Here is a 17,664-nt window from a genome sequence, read left to right on the forward strand (position 1 = left end):
ACTCTGATCTTAGAGGGTTGCATTCAATCTTCCCTGCAGCTTTGAAGTGAACAGCAGTGGGCCGCCCAGTTTACCTCTAAATGGTCAAGCCAAGGGGAGTTTCCAGAAGGCCACCTGAGGAGTGTAATGCAGCAAGCAGGTAGACCAATAACTCTGCTTTAGAGGTCTACAGAGAAGCCAGTGAGGACCAGAAGCAAGCTGCTCCAAAGCTGGTGAACTTGGGAGCAAGGAGAGCACCGACCTCACTTGGTGAAAGAATGAAAACCTGGAATATAGGGTCCAACAAAGATACTTGCAACTGGTCCCAAGGGTGATAGATAGTTATTGGGACTACATAGACAGGTGGAGCCTACACTAAGGTGTCTATCTACCTCAACCAGCTTTTGAACCAAGTTGTGTTTCTATCTATTTGCCACAATGCCATAAAACGTGCTCAGAGATATTGGTCAAAGTGTTCAAGAAAAGTAGAAGCAACAAATCTGAGACCTGGGTCAAGGAAAACTCTGATCTCCATCACTTCTCGACACCCACACAAGAACCTTGGCAGACAGTTCATGCTTATGGGAGGATGGTCATTACATTCACTGAAGAACTAGCCCGTTTATTTGGGTGATATTCTACAGTGATTTAAGAAATAAACTACTGCTCCGACAATTATAGTAGATGAAACAGCAAAAAAATCAACTTGGAGAACTTTTCATTGGAACTAAATTAATCCAATTGGAATTATTAATAGTTAGATGGGTAGTGAACGGAATGGTTACTTTTTTAGAGCTTCAGGATGCACAAGATTCATCAATGGGGAGAAGTGTAAAATTTCAAGGATGACCCAGAAACACTGGCATTATAGAGATTAACGTGTGGTCCTTTGACCTTGACCATGCAGAAGGACATAGCAGGCGACATCAAGAACACAATATTCTTCTCCTGATTTGGAAATAAAATTGCTTTTCCTTTATTGTCACTGGGTCTAAATTCTGGAACTCCCTCACTATCAGCACAGAAAGCAGCTTCACTACGGGGAGAGCAGAAATGCATGAAGGTGGCTCTCACCAATCTTCTCCAGTGCTCCTTGGATGAGCAACAAACACTCACCAGCAGCAAGAAAACATTTCACTTTTGGATGGTGTTCGATTTCCAGAGTGCTTTGAAGCTGCATTCATCTAGAGCAGCCATTCTCAACAGGGGCCACAACACATTGAAGTAAAAGCCTTGTTTTCTTTTCACCTCATGCAACATAAATGTTTTTTTTAATGTAGTCGGTAGAAGTACAAAAGAAACCAAATCTTGACTGCTTCACTGGGAAGGGGGTACAGAATCCTAGGGAGGGCATAGTCAAAAACGGTTGAGAATGGCTGATCAAGTAAAGGGGCTTCTGTCACACAGAGAGGAGAGAGAGAGAGAGAGAGAGAGAGAGAGAGAGAATCAATGTTAGGAGTAGGTAAATGGATTCAGCTCGGGCAGTGGATTGTTCCAATTGTGGGATGTGGGAAATCTGGGTCAGCACAATTGTCCCTGAGGACTATATCTGCAAAAGGTGCATCCACCTCCAGCTCCTGACAGAGTTATGGAATTGGAGCTGGAACTGGATGAACTCCAGAACATTCGGGAGAAAGAGAGGGTAATAGAGAGGAGTTTTATAGAGACAGTCACCCTCAAAAGTCAGGAGCCAGGTGACTCATCAGGAGAGGGAAGGGACATAGATAGAGAGAGCAGAGCACCCCTGTGGCTGTTCCCACCAACAGTAAGTTTACCATTTTGCATACTGTTGGTGGGTTGACCTACCAGGGAGAAGTTGTAGTGTTCATGTCTCTGGCTCCGAAACTGGACACTCAGCTCAGAAGAGAAGGATGGAAAAGAGGAGAGCAGTAGTGTTAGGGTATTCTATAGGAAGAAGACAGATAGGTGGCTCTATGGAAAAGCAAGAATCCGGATGGTCTGTACCCTCCCTGGTGCCAGGGTCCATGATATCTCAGATTGAGTTCTCGGTATTCTTAGGAGGGAGGGTGATCAGCCAAATATCATGGTCCATGTAGGGACCAATGATGAGGGTAGGAAGGATGAGGAGGTCCTGCAAAGAGAGTTTAGGGAGTTCGGTGCATAGTTGAAGGATAGGACGTCCAGGGGTGTGATCTCAGGAGTGTTACCCAACCCATGTGCTAGTGAGGCTAGAAATAGGATGTTAATGCATCTAAATAAGTGGCTAAAGAGACGGTGCAGGAGGGAGGGGTTCATGTTTCTGGACCATTGGGCTCGGTTCCAGGGAAAGTGGGACCTGTTCCAATGGGACAGTTTGCACCCGAATAGAGGGGGACTGAAATTCTTGCAGGTAGATTTGTTAGTGTTGCTCTGGGGCGTTTAAACTAGATTGGCAGGGGGATGGGAACCAGAGTGCTAGAGCAGATAGTAAGGTGGAGGAGGATAAAGGTCGTGCGAGGACTGCATGTATAGACAGAAATCAAAGGTTTGTACATGACAGAAATGTTCTCAGGTGGATTTATTTCAATGCAAGGAATATTGTCAAAAAAGCAGACAAGCTTAGGGTGCGGACTGGCATGTGGGATTACGACATTATTACTATTAGTGAGGCTTGGTTGCAGGAGAGGCAGGACTGGCAGCTCAATGCTCCAGGGTTCTATTGTTTCAGATCAGATAGAGGGGGAAGGATGAAATGGGGAGGAGTGGGATTGCTAGTCAGGGAAAGTATCACAGCTGTGCTCAGAGAGGACTGCCTAGAGGGCTTGTCTATAGAGGCCATATGGGTGGAGCTGAGGAATGGGAAAGGTGTGACCACACTGATAGGGTTGTATTATAGACCACCCAATAGTCAGAGAGAATTGGAGGAGCAAATCTGTAGAGATAGCAGACCGATATAAGAAACAGAACATTGTGACGGAAGGAGATTTTAACTTTCCATATATTGACTGGGACTCCCATACTGTAAAAGAGCTGAATGGCTTGGAGTTTGGCAAATGTGTTCAGGAAAGTTTTCTAAATCAATATATAGAGGTATCAATGAGAGAGGATACAATACTTGATCTCCTATTAGGGAATCAGACAGGTGCAGACTGGTGAATATTTTGGGTTCATAACCATAATCTCAGTAGTTTCAAGTTAATTATGGATAAGGATAGGTTTGGTCCTCGAGTTGAGATTCTAAATTGGAGAAAGGCCAATTTTGTGGAAATGAGAAAGGATCTAGGAGGAGCAGATTGAGATAAGTTGTTGTTTGGCAAGGATTTGTTCAGTAAGTGGAAGGCCTTCAAAGACAAAATATTGAGAGTGCAGAGTTTGCATGTTCCTGTCAGGATTAAAGACAAAGTTAACAGGCAGAGGGAACCTTGGTTTCCAAGGGATATTGGCGATCTGGTTAAGAGGGTGTATAGCAGGAATAGGCAACAAGGAGCAAATGAGGTACTTATAGAGTATAGAAAATAATCAAGAAGGAAATCAAGAAGGCAAAAAGAAGACACGAGATTATTTTGGCAGTAAACCTAAAAAAAAATAGTAAGGAATAAAATTGGTCCCCTAGAAGTTAGAGTAGTCATCTATGTGTGGACCCGAAACAGTTTTTTGGCATCAGTATTTACTCAGGAAACTGGCATGGTGTACAAGGAAAGAAGGGAAACGAGCAGCAGTGGAGTGGAACATAAAGAGATTAAAGAGGAGGAGGTGCTTGCTGCCCTACAGTGAATAAAGATAGATAAATCCCCGGGCCTGACATTCCCGCAGACCTTATGGGAGACTAGCGTAGAAATTGCAGAAATATTTAAAACATCCTTAGTCATGGGTGAAGTGCTGGAGGATTGGAGGGGAGCTCATGTTGTTCTGTTGTTTAAAAAAGGTTCCCAAAGTAAACCAGGAAATTACAGGCCAGTGAGCCTGACGTCAGTAGTGGGTAAATTATCGGGGGTGTTCTGAGAGATCGGATTGACAATTACAGATACACGATCCTTTTTCCGGAACCCTTGGGGGAAAGTGTGTTCCGAATTTCGGATTTTTCCGAATTTCGGAAAGCCCACCTGAATTGTGCTGCCGTATCCACTCCCACCCCCTTCCAGTCGCCCAGCTGTCTCCCCCAAGAGTCGGTCCCTCGGCCACCTCCCCTAACCGCCGGTCCCTCAGCTGCCTGGCCGCCTCCCCCAAGTGCCAGCCGCCTCCCCCAAGCACCGACCGCCTCCCCCAAATGCCAACCCCTCGGCCGCCTACCCCAAGCGCTGGTCCCTTGTCCACCTTCCCCAAGTGCCGGGCTCCTGGCCGCCTCCCCCCTTTCTCCCCACTTACCAGATTCTGAAGCTTTCCGGATTTTAGAAATCTAGATAAAGGATCATGTACCTGTATTTGGACAACTAAAGGCTGATTAAGGATCGTCAGCATGGCTTTATGTGTGGTAGGATTTGTTTAACGAATCTTGTATAGAGTTTTTTGAGGAGATTACCCAGAAAGTAGATGAAGAAAAAGCTGTGGACGTTGTCTACATGGACTTTAGAAAGGCCTTTGACAAGGTCTCACAAGGGAGGTTAGTTCAGAAGGTTCAGACACTAGGTATCCACGGAGAGGTTGTAAAATGGATTCGAAATTGCCTGAATGGGAGAAGACAGAGTAGTGGTGGATGATTGATTCTCAGACTGGAGGCCTGTGACTAGTGGTGTGCCTCAGGGATCTGTGATGGGACCATTGTTATTTGTTGTCTACATCAATGATCTGGATGATAATGTGGTAAATTGGATCAGGAAGTTTGCTGATGACACTAAGATTGACGGTGTCGTGAACAGTGAGGAAGGTTTACAAAGCTTGCAGAGGGATCTGGACCAACTGGAAAAATGGGCCAGAAAATGCCAGATGGAATTTAATGCAGACTAGTGTGAGGTGTTGCATTTTGGTAGGACTCCTACAGTAAATGGTAGGGCACTGAAAAGTGCAGAAGAACAAAGGTATCAGGGAATACAGATACATAATTCCCTGAAAATGGCATCACAGGTAGACAGGGATGTTAAAAAAAAATTTTTTGGCATATTGGCCTTTATATATCAAAGTACTGAGTTGGGATTTATGGTGAGGTTGATACCATTGGTGAGGCCAAATGTGCAGTTCTGGTCACCAAACTACAGGAAGGATATTAAAAAGATTGAAAGAATGCAGAGAAGATTTACTAGGATGTTGCAGGGTCTTCAGGAGTTGAGTTACAGGGAAAGATTAAACAGGTTAGGACATTATTCCTTGGAATGTAGAAAAATGATGGGAGATTTGATAGAGGTTTACAAAATTATGAGGGGAATAGACAGAGTAATGAGTAGGCTCTTTCCACTTTGATTAAATACAAGACAACATAGCTTTAGGGTGAAAGGGGAAAGGTTTGAGGGAACATGAGGGGAAGCTTCTTCACTTAGAGAATAGTGGGATTGTGGAATGTGTTGCCATCTGATGTGGTAAATGCGGGCTCACTCTAAAGTTTTAAGAATAAATTGGATAAATTCATGGATGGGAAAGGTCTGGAGGGTTATGGAATGGATGCAGGTCATTGGGACTAGAGGAATGATGGCCTGTTTTCTGTGTTATAGTTTTCTAATTAAATCAAAACAATGGCCTTGGATGCTTTGGTAATGAAATGGATTACAAGGCCAAGCTCATTCCACCCAATCCATCTGAGATTAATTCTATTTGACCAGCAAGATGATCAAGGAATTCAGACATCCTCCTCCCATTTTCATGAACTCTTGTCAAACGATCATCAGGTGTGCAGCCATTAAGAAAGGAGACTTTGTACTCACCCATTAACACAAAAATAAATCAGAAGGTTAGCTGCTGGCTAGTTCTCCGAACTAAATATTTATTGTAACAAGTACAATGGCCCCATACAAACTTGGAAGTGGGCACACACAGATCAGCTGTCTCTCCATCTGTGCCCCTGACAACTCAGAAATACGTCCACCTGTGTTGGGGGATGCACAAGTATGTCAGCTTAATTCTAAACAGTATGATTCACAGCATGAACTACACACAACTTGGCATTAAGCTGCAAGCTTCAAAGAAACACATGTTGGTTAGCATGTCATGTGGGTAACAAATGCAAGCAGAAATGGAGGAGGGCTCTCTCCAGAGGTTTTGAATTGACATGGGTGATTTGGGCAGTGTGAATAGAAGGCTGTGAATTGATTTCAGACCCCATACTCAAAGAAAAAATATTATTTCATCAGAGGTGGTTCAGAGAAAGTTTACTCCTATGATGTGGATATGAAGGAATTTTCATCTAAAAGTCAAACAGATTGAGAATCTACTCATTGGAGTTTCGAAGATTGAGACCCAATTATATTGAAACATGAGATTTTGGGGGTGGTGTGGGGGGGGGGGGGGGTGGGGGAGTGGAAGCTCAACAGGTTACATGATTGGTGGATGCTTCCACTCACTGGAAACTCCAGAACCACAGAACGTGGTGTCAGAGTAAGGGGGCACCTGCTTAAAATCCACACAAGGAAGGATCTATCCTCTTGGAAGATTGGCCTTTAGAATTCTTTGCCAGAGAGCTGTTGGGTAGAATCCTTGGATGCATTTAAAAGTGAGAGGCAGAGATTTCTAAAATATTTGCACCACCTGTTTTTCTGAAGAGTTGACCTAGCAAATGTTCCCCAACCCGAGTTTCTTCAGCACTTTTGTGAACTGAATTGACCCCAGCATTTTCTTCACCTCGGGTCAGAAACCCACAGCTCCTGCTTCAGAGGAGCTTTATTCCCAATAGCGCTCAAGCTCTTGAAACTCCCCATACGACTCTGACCATAAACTACTCCAGGTCCACCAAAGATCTGTCTGCACTATTGCAACATCACGGTTTCTTTTAACTAATTGCAACTGTGAATATTTATCTCCTTATAATGGCACAAGCATTATAATGGCACAAGCAGCTATTTGGCCTAATCCAGATTCTAATTTTTATGACCTTACTCATCGACAACATTAATGACAAAGGCCAGCATTATTCAGCGACTGAATATGGCTTACTGGAACAAAACTCAATAGATTCTGCTATGGATCCTCTTGCCTGGATGCTACAAACTCTGACAGGCCATGTTATTTTTTTCCTCTATCTGTATTTCACAGTGTAGTGCGCTGTTAGCCAGAATCAGACACACATAAGGTAAAACTGTACAACAGGCTAAAGACTTCCACAGAGCCAGGCTGGATGTGGCTGCAGCAACTCTGAGTGAGGCTTCGGGAGGCCGGCGCAGGCTTATATCCTGGAAGGTGATTGACACCCAACTGGGTGGGGCTTGATCCATTCAGGCCGACTGATTGACAGCCGGCCAGGTGTAGTCCTGTCCCCTTACACTCCTGCAGGTACAGAAGTTTCCCCCTGCAGTAGGCCGGTGGTGTACCACCGCACACAGTTTGTTTACATTTCTTTGTGTACATGAGTACAGCTTTTTTGCATTACCAATAGGTGGTAATTCTGCTTCGCTCATAAGAAAAAGAATCTCAGGGTTGTATGTGATGTCATGTTTGTAATCTGAATTTAGCCAACTACTTCAAGGATAAATTTCAAATATTGCACAAAAAATGGACATTAATCAGATCCTGAAGAATAAATTAATAAAAACCTAAAATGAAGAAGAATCATCAGTATCTGCTGAAACCTAGAAGAAATAGGGAGGTTTGAAAGGGTCTGCCAATAATACACAGCAGGTAAAAGCACAATGCTGGAGAAACTCAGCAGGACAAACTATACTATATGTAGCAAAGATAAAAGATACATAACCAACATTTGGGGCTTCAGCCCTTCATCAAGGTATAGCCAAATGTTGGCAAGGGCCTGAACAAAATGGTAGTGGGGGGAGCACAGTCTCAAAGGCAGGAGGTCATAGGTGGATAAAGGAGGAAGGCAACAGCAGCAAACAAGGGCAGGAGGGATGGCTCTGTGAATAGAGAGGGAAGGGGTGGAGAGCTGAGGGAAAGAAGACAGGGAAGGGAAGGAGAATGCTAGCAGAAAATGGAGAAGTTGATGTTAATGCAACTAGTTGGAAAGCGCTCAGATGGAAAATCATGGGTTGTTCCTCAAATTTACAGGTGGTCCAGGTGAGATAGTACGAGGCCATGGACAGATATGTGAGCATGGGTGTGGGACACAGAATTGAAATGGAAGATCCCGATCACTGATGTGAACAGAGCGAAGGTGCTCAGCAAAGCAATCTCCCTGTTTGTGCCCAGTCTCTCCGATGTTGAGAAGGCCAGAAAGGGAGCACTGGATGCAGTAGATCACTCCACATACACAAGCAGTGTGGTTTCACTTGTAAGGCCTGTTTGGGGCCATGAAATGTGGTGACGGAGGAGATGTGGGCACGTGTGGCACTTCCTGGGGCTACAGTTGAAGGTGCCAGGTGCCGGGGGGTGGGGGGGGGGGGCAATTGATGGGGAGCAATGAGTGGAAGGGTTCAGGCCCAAAACCTCCTATGGATGCTGCAAGACTGGTTGCGTTCCTCTTGCATTTCTGCATTTTGACAATAAATTTGATCTTAGTTCAGAGTTCCAGTCTCACACCCTCCCTGTCATCTTCAATCCCACTTGGATGCTCCATTTTGACAGAGTTTAATTCACTCATGCAGCTGTAACAGATTATGTTATATTTTATATTGAATATAGAGATGTTTTTGGAAGATAGGTGGTGGGGTTTTTAGTTAGGTTACAAAAAGATACAAGCACTTCAACACAGATCTCATTCAAAATGCCGGAACTTTGCTCAAGCCAGACAGTCCAGCTCTGAGTGCCTTTACAAAAACTTTGAAGAATGCCTATAAGGACTTCACAAGTAGGCGTTAATTGGACATGCTGTGGAGTAATGGATTATTGTTTTGGAAAGCAACAGATGAACAGACTCGAAAGATTGGGTCCGGTGTTGCAGTCTGAATGGAGTTGGCTGTTCTAAGAGGGTCTGAGTGGGAGAGAAAGAATTCACTTCTACAGTTCAGCAGCAGCAGCTGGGACTGGAACAGGACAAGCTGGCAAACTTGTGGAAAAACCCCATTTTGAAGATGGGTTGTAAGTTCTTAGTTCAGCCTGTTCAAAGCCCTTTTGGTCCATACAAGAGGAGATGGCTGGCTGTATAATGTTTCACCTGAGATAAGGGAAATAGAAAAGGAACTCAGTGGTGACCTGAAAGAAAGAGGTTATCATCTGGAAAACCCTGAAGGGGCAAGTTTCTTCAGCAAGACACTGATGTGGCTGATCAGAAGGAATCAGTTTTATCCAACAAACAACAAATCTCTCTCTGAAAATTGACAAGAACATTCCATTTACCTTTCAAGCACCAAAGCCTGGTGAAATTCATAAAGGTTAAATTTCTGTGTACAGTATATGAATTGCCTGATACTGGTAAACTTGGAGGAGAGAGAAGTGAGATTGGACTATGAATTAAAGAACTTTTCTGAACTGGAGTCACATGATGGGGTAGTGGCTGGTAGGAGAATACCAGCCCTCTCCAGAAAAGAAGGGAAAAAGTAAAGAAAAAGCAAAGCCCCAGATACACAAACCACAACAAATAAAAAAATAAAGGTGTTGAGGGAATGGCACCAAAGAAAGAAAAGCCAAAAACAATGGGAAGAAAAGAAGAAGGAAAGACGTCGGAAGTGAAAGGTGAAGGCCTTACCTGTACGAAGAAGCAGGGACCTGCCGTGGAAAGAGGAGCCCACTCCCTGAGGTCAGTGGAAACCCCGCAGGGTCGCGACCCACCGAACGCAGGACTACAAAGGTGGCTCACGGAGCCAAACAGAGGTACGCAACCACGAATGCGCATGACAAAGACAACACCAACTGGAGGGGGGACCAGCTGAGAAAGACCCGACAGCAGGGCTCCCAGATGGAAGATATAGAAAATAACAGGAACGGGAGGGAGGAGAATGAAAAAAGGAAATCAGAGGCGCAACAGATGACCAGCCCAGAAGAAGAGGACCAACATCAAGACACCATAAAAAAAAATACCCAGCAAACTGAGACAAACAGCCCAACAAGAAAGTCAGAAGAAACACAGATACAAGGAAGAGAGGTAGAGGGCACAGGCCCTGGAGCGTACACAGGGGAAGAGGAGGGAGAGAATAAAGCTCTTCACAGAAAAGTGGAAGATGAAGGGAATGGACAGTACATGGATAAAAAATTTATTCAAGAATATATGGAAGCATTAAAAGAATGGCTGACATGAGAATTTAGTGAAATAAAAAGAAAAATAAAAGGTACAGAGGAAAAAGTGAGTAGATTAGAGCTGGTCATGACAGAAATAGGGAAAAGAGTAGACAAGGTGGAAGATCGAGAAACAGCCGTAGAAATGGAAGTGGATGACTTAAAAAGAAAATTGGAAGAATCTGATAAAAAAGTTAAAGAAACACAGGAATTGTTAGCTCAGAAGATGGATATAATGGAAAACTATAATAGGAGAAACAATATAAAGATAGTGGGCCTTAAGGAAGATGAAGAAGGCAAAAATATGAAAGAATTTATAAAAGAATGGATCCCCAGGGTCCTAGGAATGCCAGAAATACAGGAAGGAATGGAAATAGAAAGGGCACACAGAACATTAGCCCCAAAACCACAGCCACAACAAAAACCAAGATCCATTCTAGTAAAATTCCTGAGATATACGACAAGAGAAAATATATTGGAGAAGGCAATGAAAAAAATGAGAGAAGACCAGAACCCACTGGAATACAAAGGTCAAAAAAAAATTTTCTATCCACACATAAGTTTTAGCTCCTGAAGAAGAGGAAGGAGTTTAACGCAGCAAAATTGATCCTATGGAAGAAAGGCTATAAATTTATGTTAAGATATCCAGCGGTGCTTAAAATAGTTATCCACGGGCAGCAAAGCAGACTGTTCTCGGATCCGGAGAAAGCACGAGAATTTGCAGAACGCCTGCAAAACAGATAGAGAGATGAAGAGATGTAACAAGAACAAGAATGATGACAAACTTCATATAAAGAAGAAAAATAATGTATAAGTAAGAACTAAGAAGGGGAAGAAAGGAAAGAAAGGAAGTAAGGGTGGAATTAAGAGGGTGAGCTTCGTTATATGTGAAGATAAAAGTCTTTTCTGGGTGGGGCTGGGTGGGACAGAATAACAGTCACTGCGAAATCAGTTGACGCTTGTGAGCAGGTTCACAATCCAAATGGAGAGGGGAGTTATGGTTGCCTGACAAGGGGCAACTCAGAGACGGGGGGGGGGGGGGGGAACATTTGGGGTTAAGGGAATTTTAGATGTGGGAATAGTGGAAATATTTTATGTTTTAGAAGTGTTGTCTTATGTTAAAAAAAGAAAACAGAAATGGATAAGAAGGAAAGGTGGTGATGAGGAAGTGGAAATGAGAGGTAAAAAAAGTATGAAATGGCCATGTTAAACTATATGACTTTAAATATTAACAGAATACATAACCAAATCAAAAGGAAGAGGTTGTTAAATTGACTGAAGAAAGAAAAAATTGATATAGTATTCATGCAGGAAACACATCTAACTGAAGTGGAACACAAGAAATTAAGGAGAGACTGGGTAGGGAGCATCATATAATTCATATAATTCATATAATTCAAAAGCCAGAGGTGTAGCTATATTAATCAATAAAAATGTACCAATCAAAATAGAGCTTTGCTCAATATATATGCACCTAATGAAGAGGATCAAAAATTTATGCAAGATATCCTTTTGAAGATTGCAGATACGCAGGGGAATATGCTGATAGGAGGAGACTTTAACCTTAATTTGGACTCAAAGATGGATAAAACTGGACAAAAGACTAGCAGAAAGAACAAAGTAACCAAATTTGTGGTTAAATCGATGCAGGAAATGCAACCTTTGGATATATGGAGGAGACAACACCCAAAGGAGAAGGAATACTCATATTATTCGGAAGACACAAAACATACTCAAGGATAGACCTGTTCCTGTTGTAAGCCCACATCCAAGGGAGAGATAGATTGTTATCGGATCACTCACCCCTGTTATTAGCAATAGAGCTGGAGGACATCCCAACAAGAATGTATAGATGGAGATTAAACTCCATGCTACTTAAAAGACAGGAATTTAGAGAATTCATTGACCGACAAATTAAAATGTACTTTGAAATAAATATGGAATCAGTGAAAGATAAATTTATACTATGGGATGCCATGAAAGCATTCATCAGAGGACAGATAATAAGTTATGTAACTAAGATGAAGAAGGACTACAATCGGGAAATAGAACAGCTGGAAAGTACAGAAAAAGAATTAGCAACAAGGGAAGATACAACAAAAAGAGAATTGGCAGACAAAAAAATAAAATATGAAACACTACAAACATATAAGGTGGAGAAGAACATAATGAAAATAAAGCAGAAGTATTATGAGCTAGGAGAAAAAACGTACAAAATACTAGCTTGGCAGCTTAAGACAGAACAAACTAAAAGAACAGTATTGGCATCAAGGAAAAAGGAAAAACAAATTACATATAACCCAACAGAGATCAATGAAAACTTCAAGGAATTCTACGAGCAATTATATTGAACTGAAAACGAAGGGAAAGAAGACAAAATAGATGAGTTTCTAGCTAAAATTGAACTACCGAAATTTCAAGAAGAGGAGCAAAATAAATTAATAAAACCATTTGAAATAGAGGAAATACAGGATATATTAAAAAAAACTACCGAACAATAAAACGCCAGGAGAGGACAGACTCCCGATAGAATTCTATAAAACATTTAAAGACTTAGTAATTCCTCCTCTCCTGGAAGTAATGAACCAGATTGAAGAAACACAAAACATGCCAGATTCATGCAAAACAGCAATAATTACGGTAATAACAAAGACAGAGAAAGATCCACTAACACCAGCATCGTATAGACCAATATCTCTACTTAACACAGATTATAAGATAATAGCTAAACTATTAGCAAACAAATTGGCCGACTGTGTACCAAAAATAGTAAAACTAGATCAAACTGGATTTATTAAGAAAAGACGAACAACGGACAATATCTGTAAATTCAGTAACTTAATCCATGCAGTACAAGGAAACAAGACGCCAACAGTGGCAGTTGCCTTAGATGCAGAGAATGCCTTTGACAGAGTAGAATGGAATTATTTATTCAAAGTACTACAGAGGTTCAACCTACCAGAGAAATACATTAATTGGATTAAAGCATTAAATAAGGGACCATTGGCGAAGGTGACAGTAAATGGATATATATCAAACCAATTTAAATTAAGCAGGTCAACTAGGCAGGGATGTCCACTATCTCCCTCACTGTTTGCATTAGCTATAGAACCACTGGCAGAACTGATAAGAACAGAAAATAAAATGAGGGAAAAAATAAAAGAGAAGGAATATAAAATCACTCTATTTTCAGATGACATCATAGTATACTTGACAGAACCAGAAATATCAATAAAAGAATTACGTAAGAAATTGAAGGAATATGGAGAAGTATTGGGGTACAAGATCAATGAAAATAAAAGTGAAATGATACCAATGAATAATGCGGATTTCACAAAGTTTAAGAAAGAATCACCATTCAGATAGCAAACACAAGCAATCCGATACCTAGGTATACAACTAGATAATAATCTAGGCCATCTATACAAACTAAATTATCAGCCATTAATGAAGAAAATACAAGACGACTTAGAATATTGGAAAGATTTACCACTAACACTGATAGGAAGGGTAAATTGCATTAAAATGAATATCTTCCCAAGGATACCATACCTATTCCAATCGTTACCAATTCATCTAACAGAGAAATTCTTCAAGGAGTTAAAGAAAATAAGGAAATTCTTATGGAAAGGGGGGAAACCGAGGATAGTGCTAGATAAATTAACAGAATGGTACAAACAAGGGGGCTTACAGCTACCAAACTTTAAGAATTATTATAGAGCAGCACAATTAAGACACCTATCAAAATTTTATCAAACAAGGGAAAAACCAGATTGAACAGATTAGAGATAGATAAAATAGGGGAGAAGCTACCTAAACATATATAAGTAGGATGAAAAGCTGGTGCAACATAGGAATTCACCAGTACTGCACCATCTGCTCAACATTTGGAAGAAGATTCACGTAGAAAGGAATAAAACAAATTATCAACTACCAAAATTAATATTGACGCAAAATCAATTAATTCCTTTCACAATAGATAACCTTTCCTTTAGAGAATGGGAGAGAAAAGGGATCAAAAGAATAGAAATTTGTTTTTCGGGAAATAAGTTATTATCTTTTGAACAAATGAAGTGCAAATATGGTATAACTCATGGTACAATGTTTGCATACCACCAACTGAAAACCGACTTGAAGGACAAATTGGGAAGCAGGCTGAGGTTACCAGAAGGAAGCAATTTTGAATATGTGATTACAGAAACAATGATAATTAAAAGATTTATAACAAACATGTACATCAAACTGCAAGAGAAAGAGAATGAGGAAACAAGCTGTAAACCCAAACAAAAATGGGAACAAGATCTAAACATAAAGATAAAGAATGAAACATGGGAAAAGCTATGCTCCGGAATTATGAGAAATACAATAAACACGAGGTTACGCATGATACAATATAATTGGTTACACAGGATATACACCACGCCCCAAAAATTAAATAAATGGGACCCAACAGTATCAGACAGATGTTTTCGCTGTAAGAAGGAAACTGGAACAACAGTACATGCAATTTGGGCATGTGAGAAAGTGGAAAAGTTTTGGGAAGATTTAAACCAGGTATTAAATAAAATCACAAAAAGCAACATACCAAAAAATCCAGAGATCTTTCTTCTAAGTAATATAAGAAGTAAAGAACTTGGACTCGATTTGGATGGAGCACAAAAACGATTTATTATGATAGCCTAGCAAAAAAATGATTTATGTCAACCTGGAAATTAGAAGATAGCCTGAGAATACAGCAATGGTACATAGAAATTAATAAATGTATTCCACTGGAAAAAAATAACATATAATTTAAGAAATAACATCACAGTATTCGAACAAATTTGGGAACCGTACGTGGAACACAACAGAGAAGTCCTACCGCGGACCTCCACCGCCTAAAATGACAGAAGGGGAAGAAGACGAAATGAACTGACCCAGTATGTAAAAGTAGAAGACACAAATTTCTTGTTTATTTTCATTGCGTGATGACATTGTTTAATGGATTTAATGTATCATATATTTTGAACGTTGAGTGGGTGGGGAGGGGGGGGATGAAGGAAGGAGGGAAGGGAGGGGGGGAAAGGGGAGAAAATGACACTGTATACATTCAAGAGTTTGTGTGTATTTTGGTCAGTATGGTTCATAGTGTGAAAAATTTTTTAAAAAATAACTTTTCTGAACTTATACACACATTGCATACACGAGTTCTTAGAATGAGAAGGGGATTAAGTTGAGTAAATAATAATAAGTTAAAGTTTGATCCTGTTTTCATTTTAAAGATAAGTAAAAGTAATTTTTGTTTAAGTAACCATTTGTCTTGGTGAATTTCTATTGCTGTTGGGTTTTGGGGTCCTTTGGACTCATAACATAGCAATGTTGGTTGAAAACTGAAATTCCAAGAGAAGAATTAAGTACAATCATTGCTGCTCAGTAAAAATGGAGCTGCATTATTCGCTTACTGCAGCTGGTCCATATATTCCATCCTACGCAGAGTTCTTGATAGGAAGAAAAATAAACAATCATTCAATAGTACCTCATTGTCTTGTTCTATGTGAGAGAACATACACTTAGAATTGTAGCAACAGTCTTTGTACTATTTCCTAGTTAATTTGGATTTATAGACTCTGGCAGATCTTGGAAACTTCCTACTTTGTTAATAATTCAGAGTCACCAAACCGACCTCCACCCCAGCTATAAAAGCACAGCAAACAAATCGAGTACCAGTGGTGCAGATCTACAATCAAGTGCAGTTGATCACAGTGAGGGTCTTGGGAATTTCAACACTATTTTTTAAAATGACATGGGACAGGCTCTGCAGAAGTTTTAGATCCTGAGTTCCAAACCATTAAAGCAACTAACCCAGCATTTTTTTTGTTGAGTAGGTGAAATGTGAAAATGCTCAGAATCTCATGAGTTATTAATGTAATAAATCAAACTTACTGCCCAGGTTTTGGAGAGTCTGAAGATTGGCGCACTTTGTAGACCGGAGACCACAGCCATGAGAGAGTGGAGATTGTTTAACTCCAGCAATTTCTGAAAGGGAGAACAAAGACAATTAAATAATGGATCAAGACACAGTATGCATAGCGATTAGCAGAATATTATTTCAGGGCTAGCGATCTGGGTTCAAATCCAGCACTATCTGTAAGGAGGTGTGTGTGTGTGTGTGTGTGTGTGTGTGTGTGTGTGTGTGTGTGTGTGTGTGTGTGTGTGTGTGTGTGTGTGTGTGTGTGTGTGTGGTGTGTTTGTGGTGTGTGTGTGTTTCCTTTGGTTGTTCTGGTTCTCTCCCATCCTCCAAAATCAAACTGGGTTTGTCGGTTAATTGGTGTATTTGGGCCAGCATGGGCTCATGGACAGAAGGGTCTATTATTGAGCTGTATGTATTTAACAAAGCAAGCCAAACTGCTCAAATTCACTTCAATATTCGGTTATCTTTGCAAATACAAAAAATATAACAAATTTCAGTTTATTTTTCTTAAATCTTTACCAAGGCCACTAGTATTTATTGTCCACCCCCCAATTGGCATTGACTGAAAAAAATTGCTTTATTGTCATGTACAGAAATACAAAGAAAAGCTTCATATTGCATATGCTATCCAGGCAGGTCAATGCACACAGAAGGTAGTGCAATAGCAACAAATAAGCATACTCCAATACATATACTCTGGTACTTGACATTTTATCATGTGAAAAATTATTCTAATTGTCTAATCTATCTATGCCTCTCATAATTTTATAAATTCTATAAGGTCTCCCCCTCAGTCTCCGACGCTCCTCTCCCCATTGCTCATATCCTCTAATCCAGGCAACATCCTCTTTTGTATCCTTTCCAAGTATTACATAATTGCAAAACTTAAAACTTAACCTTATGCTTGTACCCAATGCCCCAATCAATGAAAGACAACCATGTCATATTCCTTCTTTACCACCCTAACTCCTTGCATGGATACTTTCAATGAGCTACTAATCTGGACCCCCAGATCCCTCTGCATACAGGTTCTCACAACTTTCTTTGGCTTGATGCCAAACCCATTAATCTCCGACTTAGTCCCAGACAACAGACATCAAATGTCTGAGGGGAAACAGGCACAGACAAGGGAGGAGAAAGAAATAACCTTCCACAGAAACTTCAGCACAACAGAGAGTGATTGCTTACCTTTGCTAGTTTTATAAAATGGCTCAAAATTTCAGCTCTTATTTTCAACGTTAGAGCAGTCAGGATCTCTCGAACAACCCAGAAACTGACCTGCAGGGAACCAAAAGTTTAATATTATTTAGAATATTATTTAGCTCAATAATTCTGAATTCAGTTTGCTTTAATATTTAGAAGCAAATTTTTCATGCTACTCAAATTTTTTTTTACTAATTTGAATTTCAGCGCTATTGACAGCTGGCTATGCCATCGTGTGTCTTTAGCCATTTATTAGGCAGTGTTTTCCATGATGATATTACATTGTACAAGGTTCTGTTACCATACAGGGTCATAATATGTTAGAGTATTTCAAGATTTAATAGCATCAA

At 40.7% G+C, this 17,664-nt stretch overlaps 1 protein-coding gene across 4 annotated transcripts in view; it reads right to left on the reverse strand.

Annotated features, from left to right (window-relative positions):
- The window catches only part of LOC138737239 (ras-specific guanine nucleotide-releasing factor RalGPS1-like), a 647,381-nt gene that overhangs the window by 453,015 nt on the left and 176,702 nt on the right, over window positions 1–17,664 (reverse strand). For all 4 annotated transcript variants that reach the window (XM_069887990.1, XM_069887972.1, XM_069887982.1 and 1 more), the window contains exons 7-8: window positions 17,300–17,389; window positions 16,084–16,176 (exon numbers count right to left, since the gene is read on the reverse strand). In XM_069887990.1, coding sequence (XP_069744091.1) covers window positions 16,084–16,176; window positions 17,300–17,389 — 183 coding nt within the window. The remainder of the gene's footprint in view (window positions 1–16,083; window positions 16,177–17,299; window positions 17,390–17,664) is intronic.

The sequence above is a fragment of the Narcine bancroftii genome, chromosome 1, assembly GCF_036971445.1.
Source record: "Narcine bancroftii isolate sNarBan1 chromosome 1, sNarBan1.hap1, whole genome shotgun sequence".
In the NCBI taxonomy this organism is placed as follows: Eukaryota; Metazoa; Chordata; class Chondrichthyes; order Torpediniformes; family Narcinidae; genus Narcine; species Narcine bancroftii.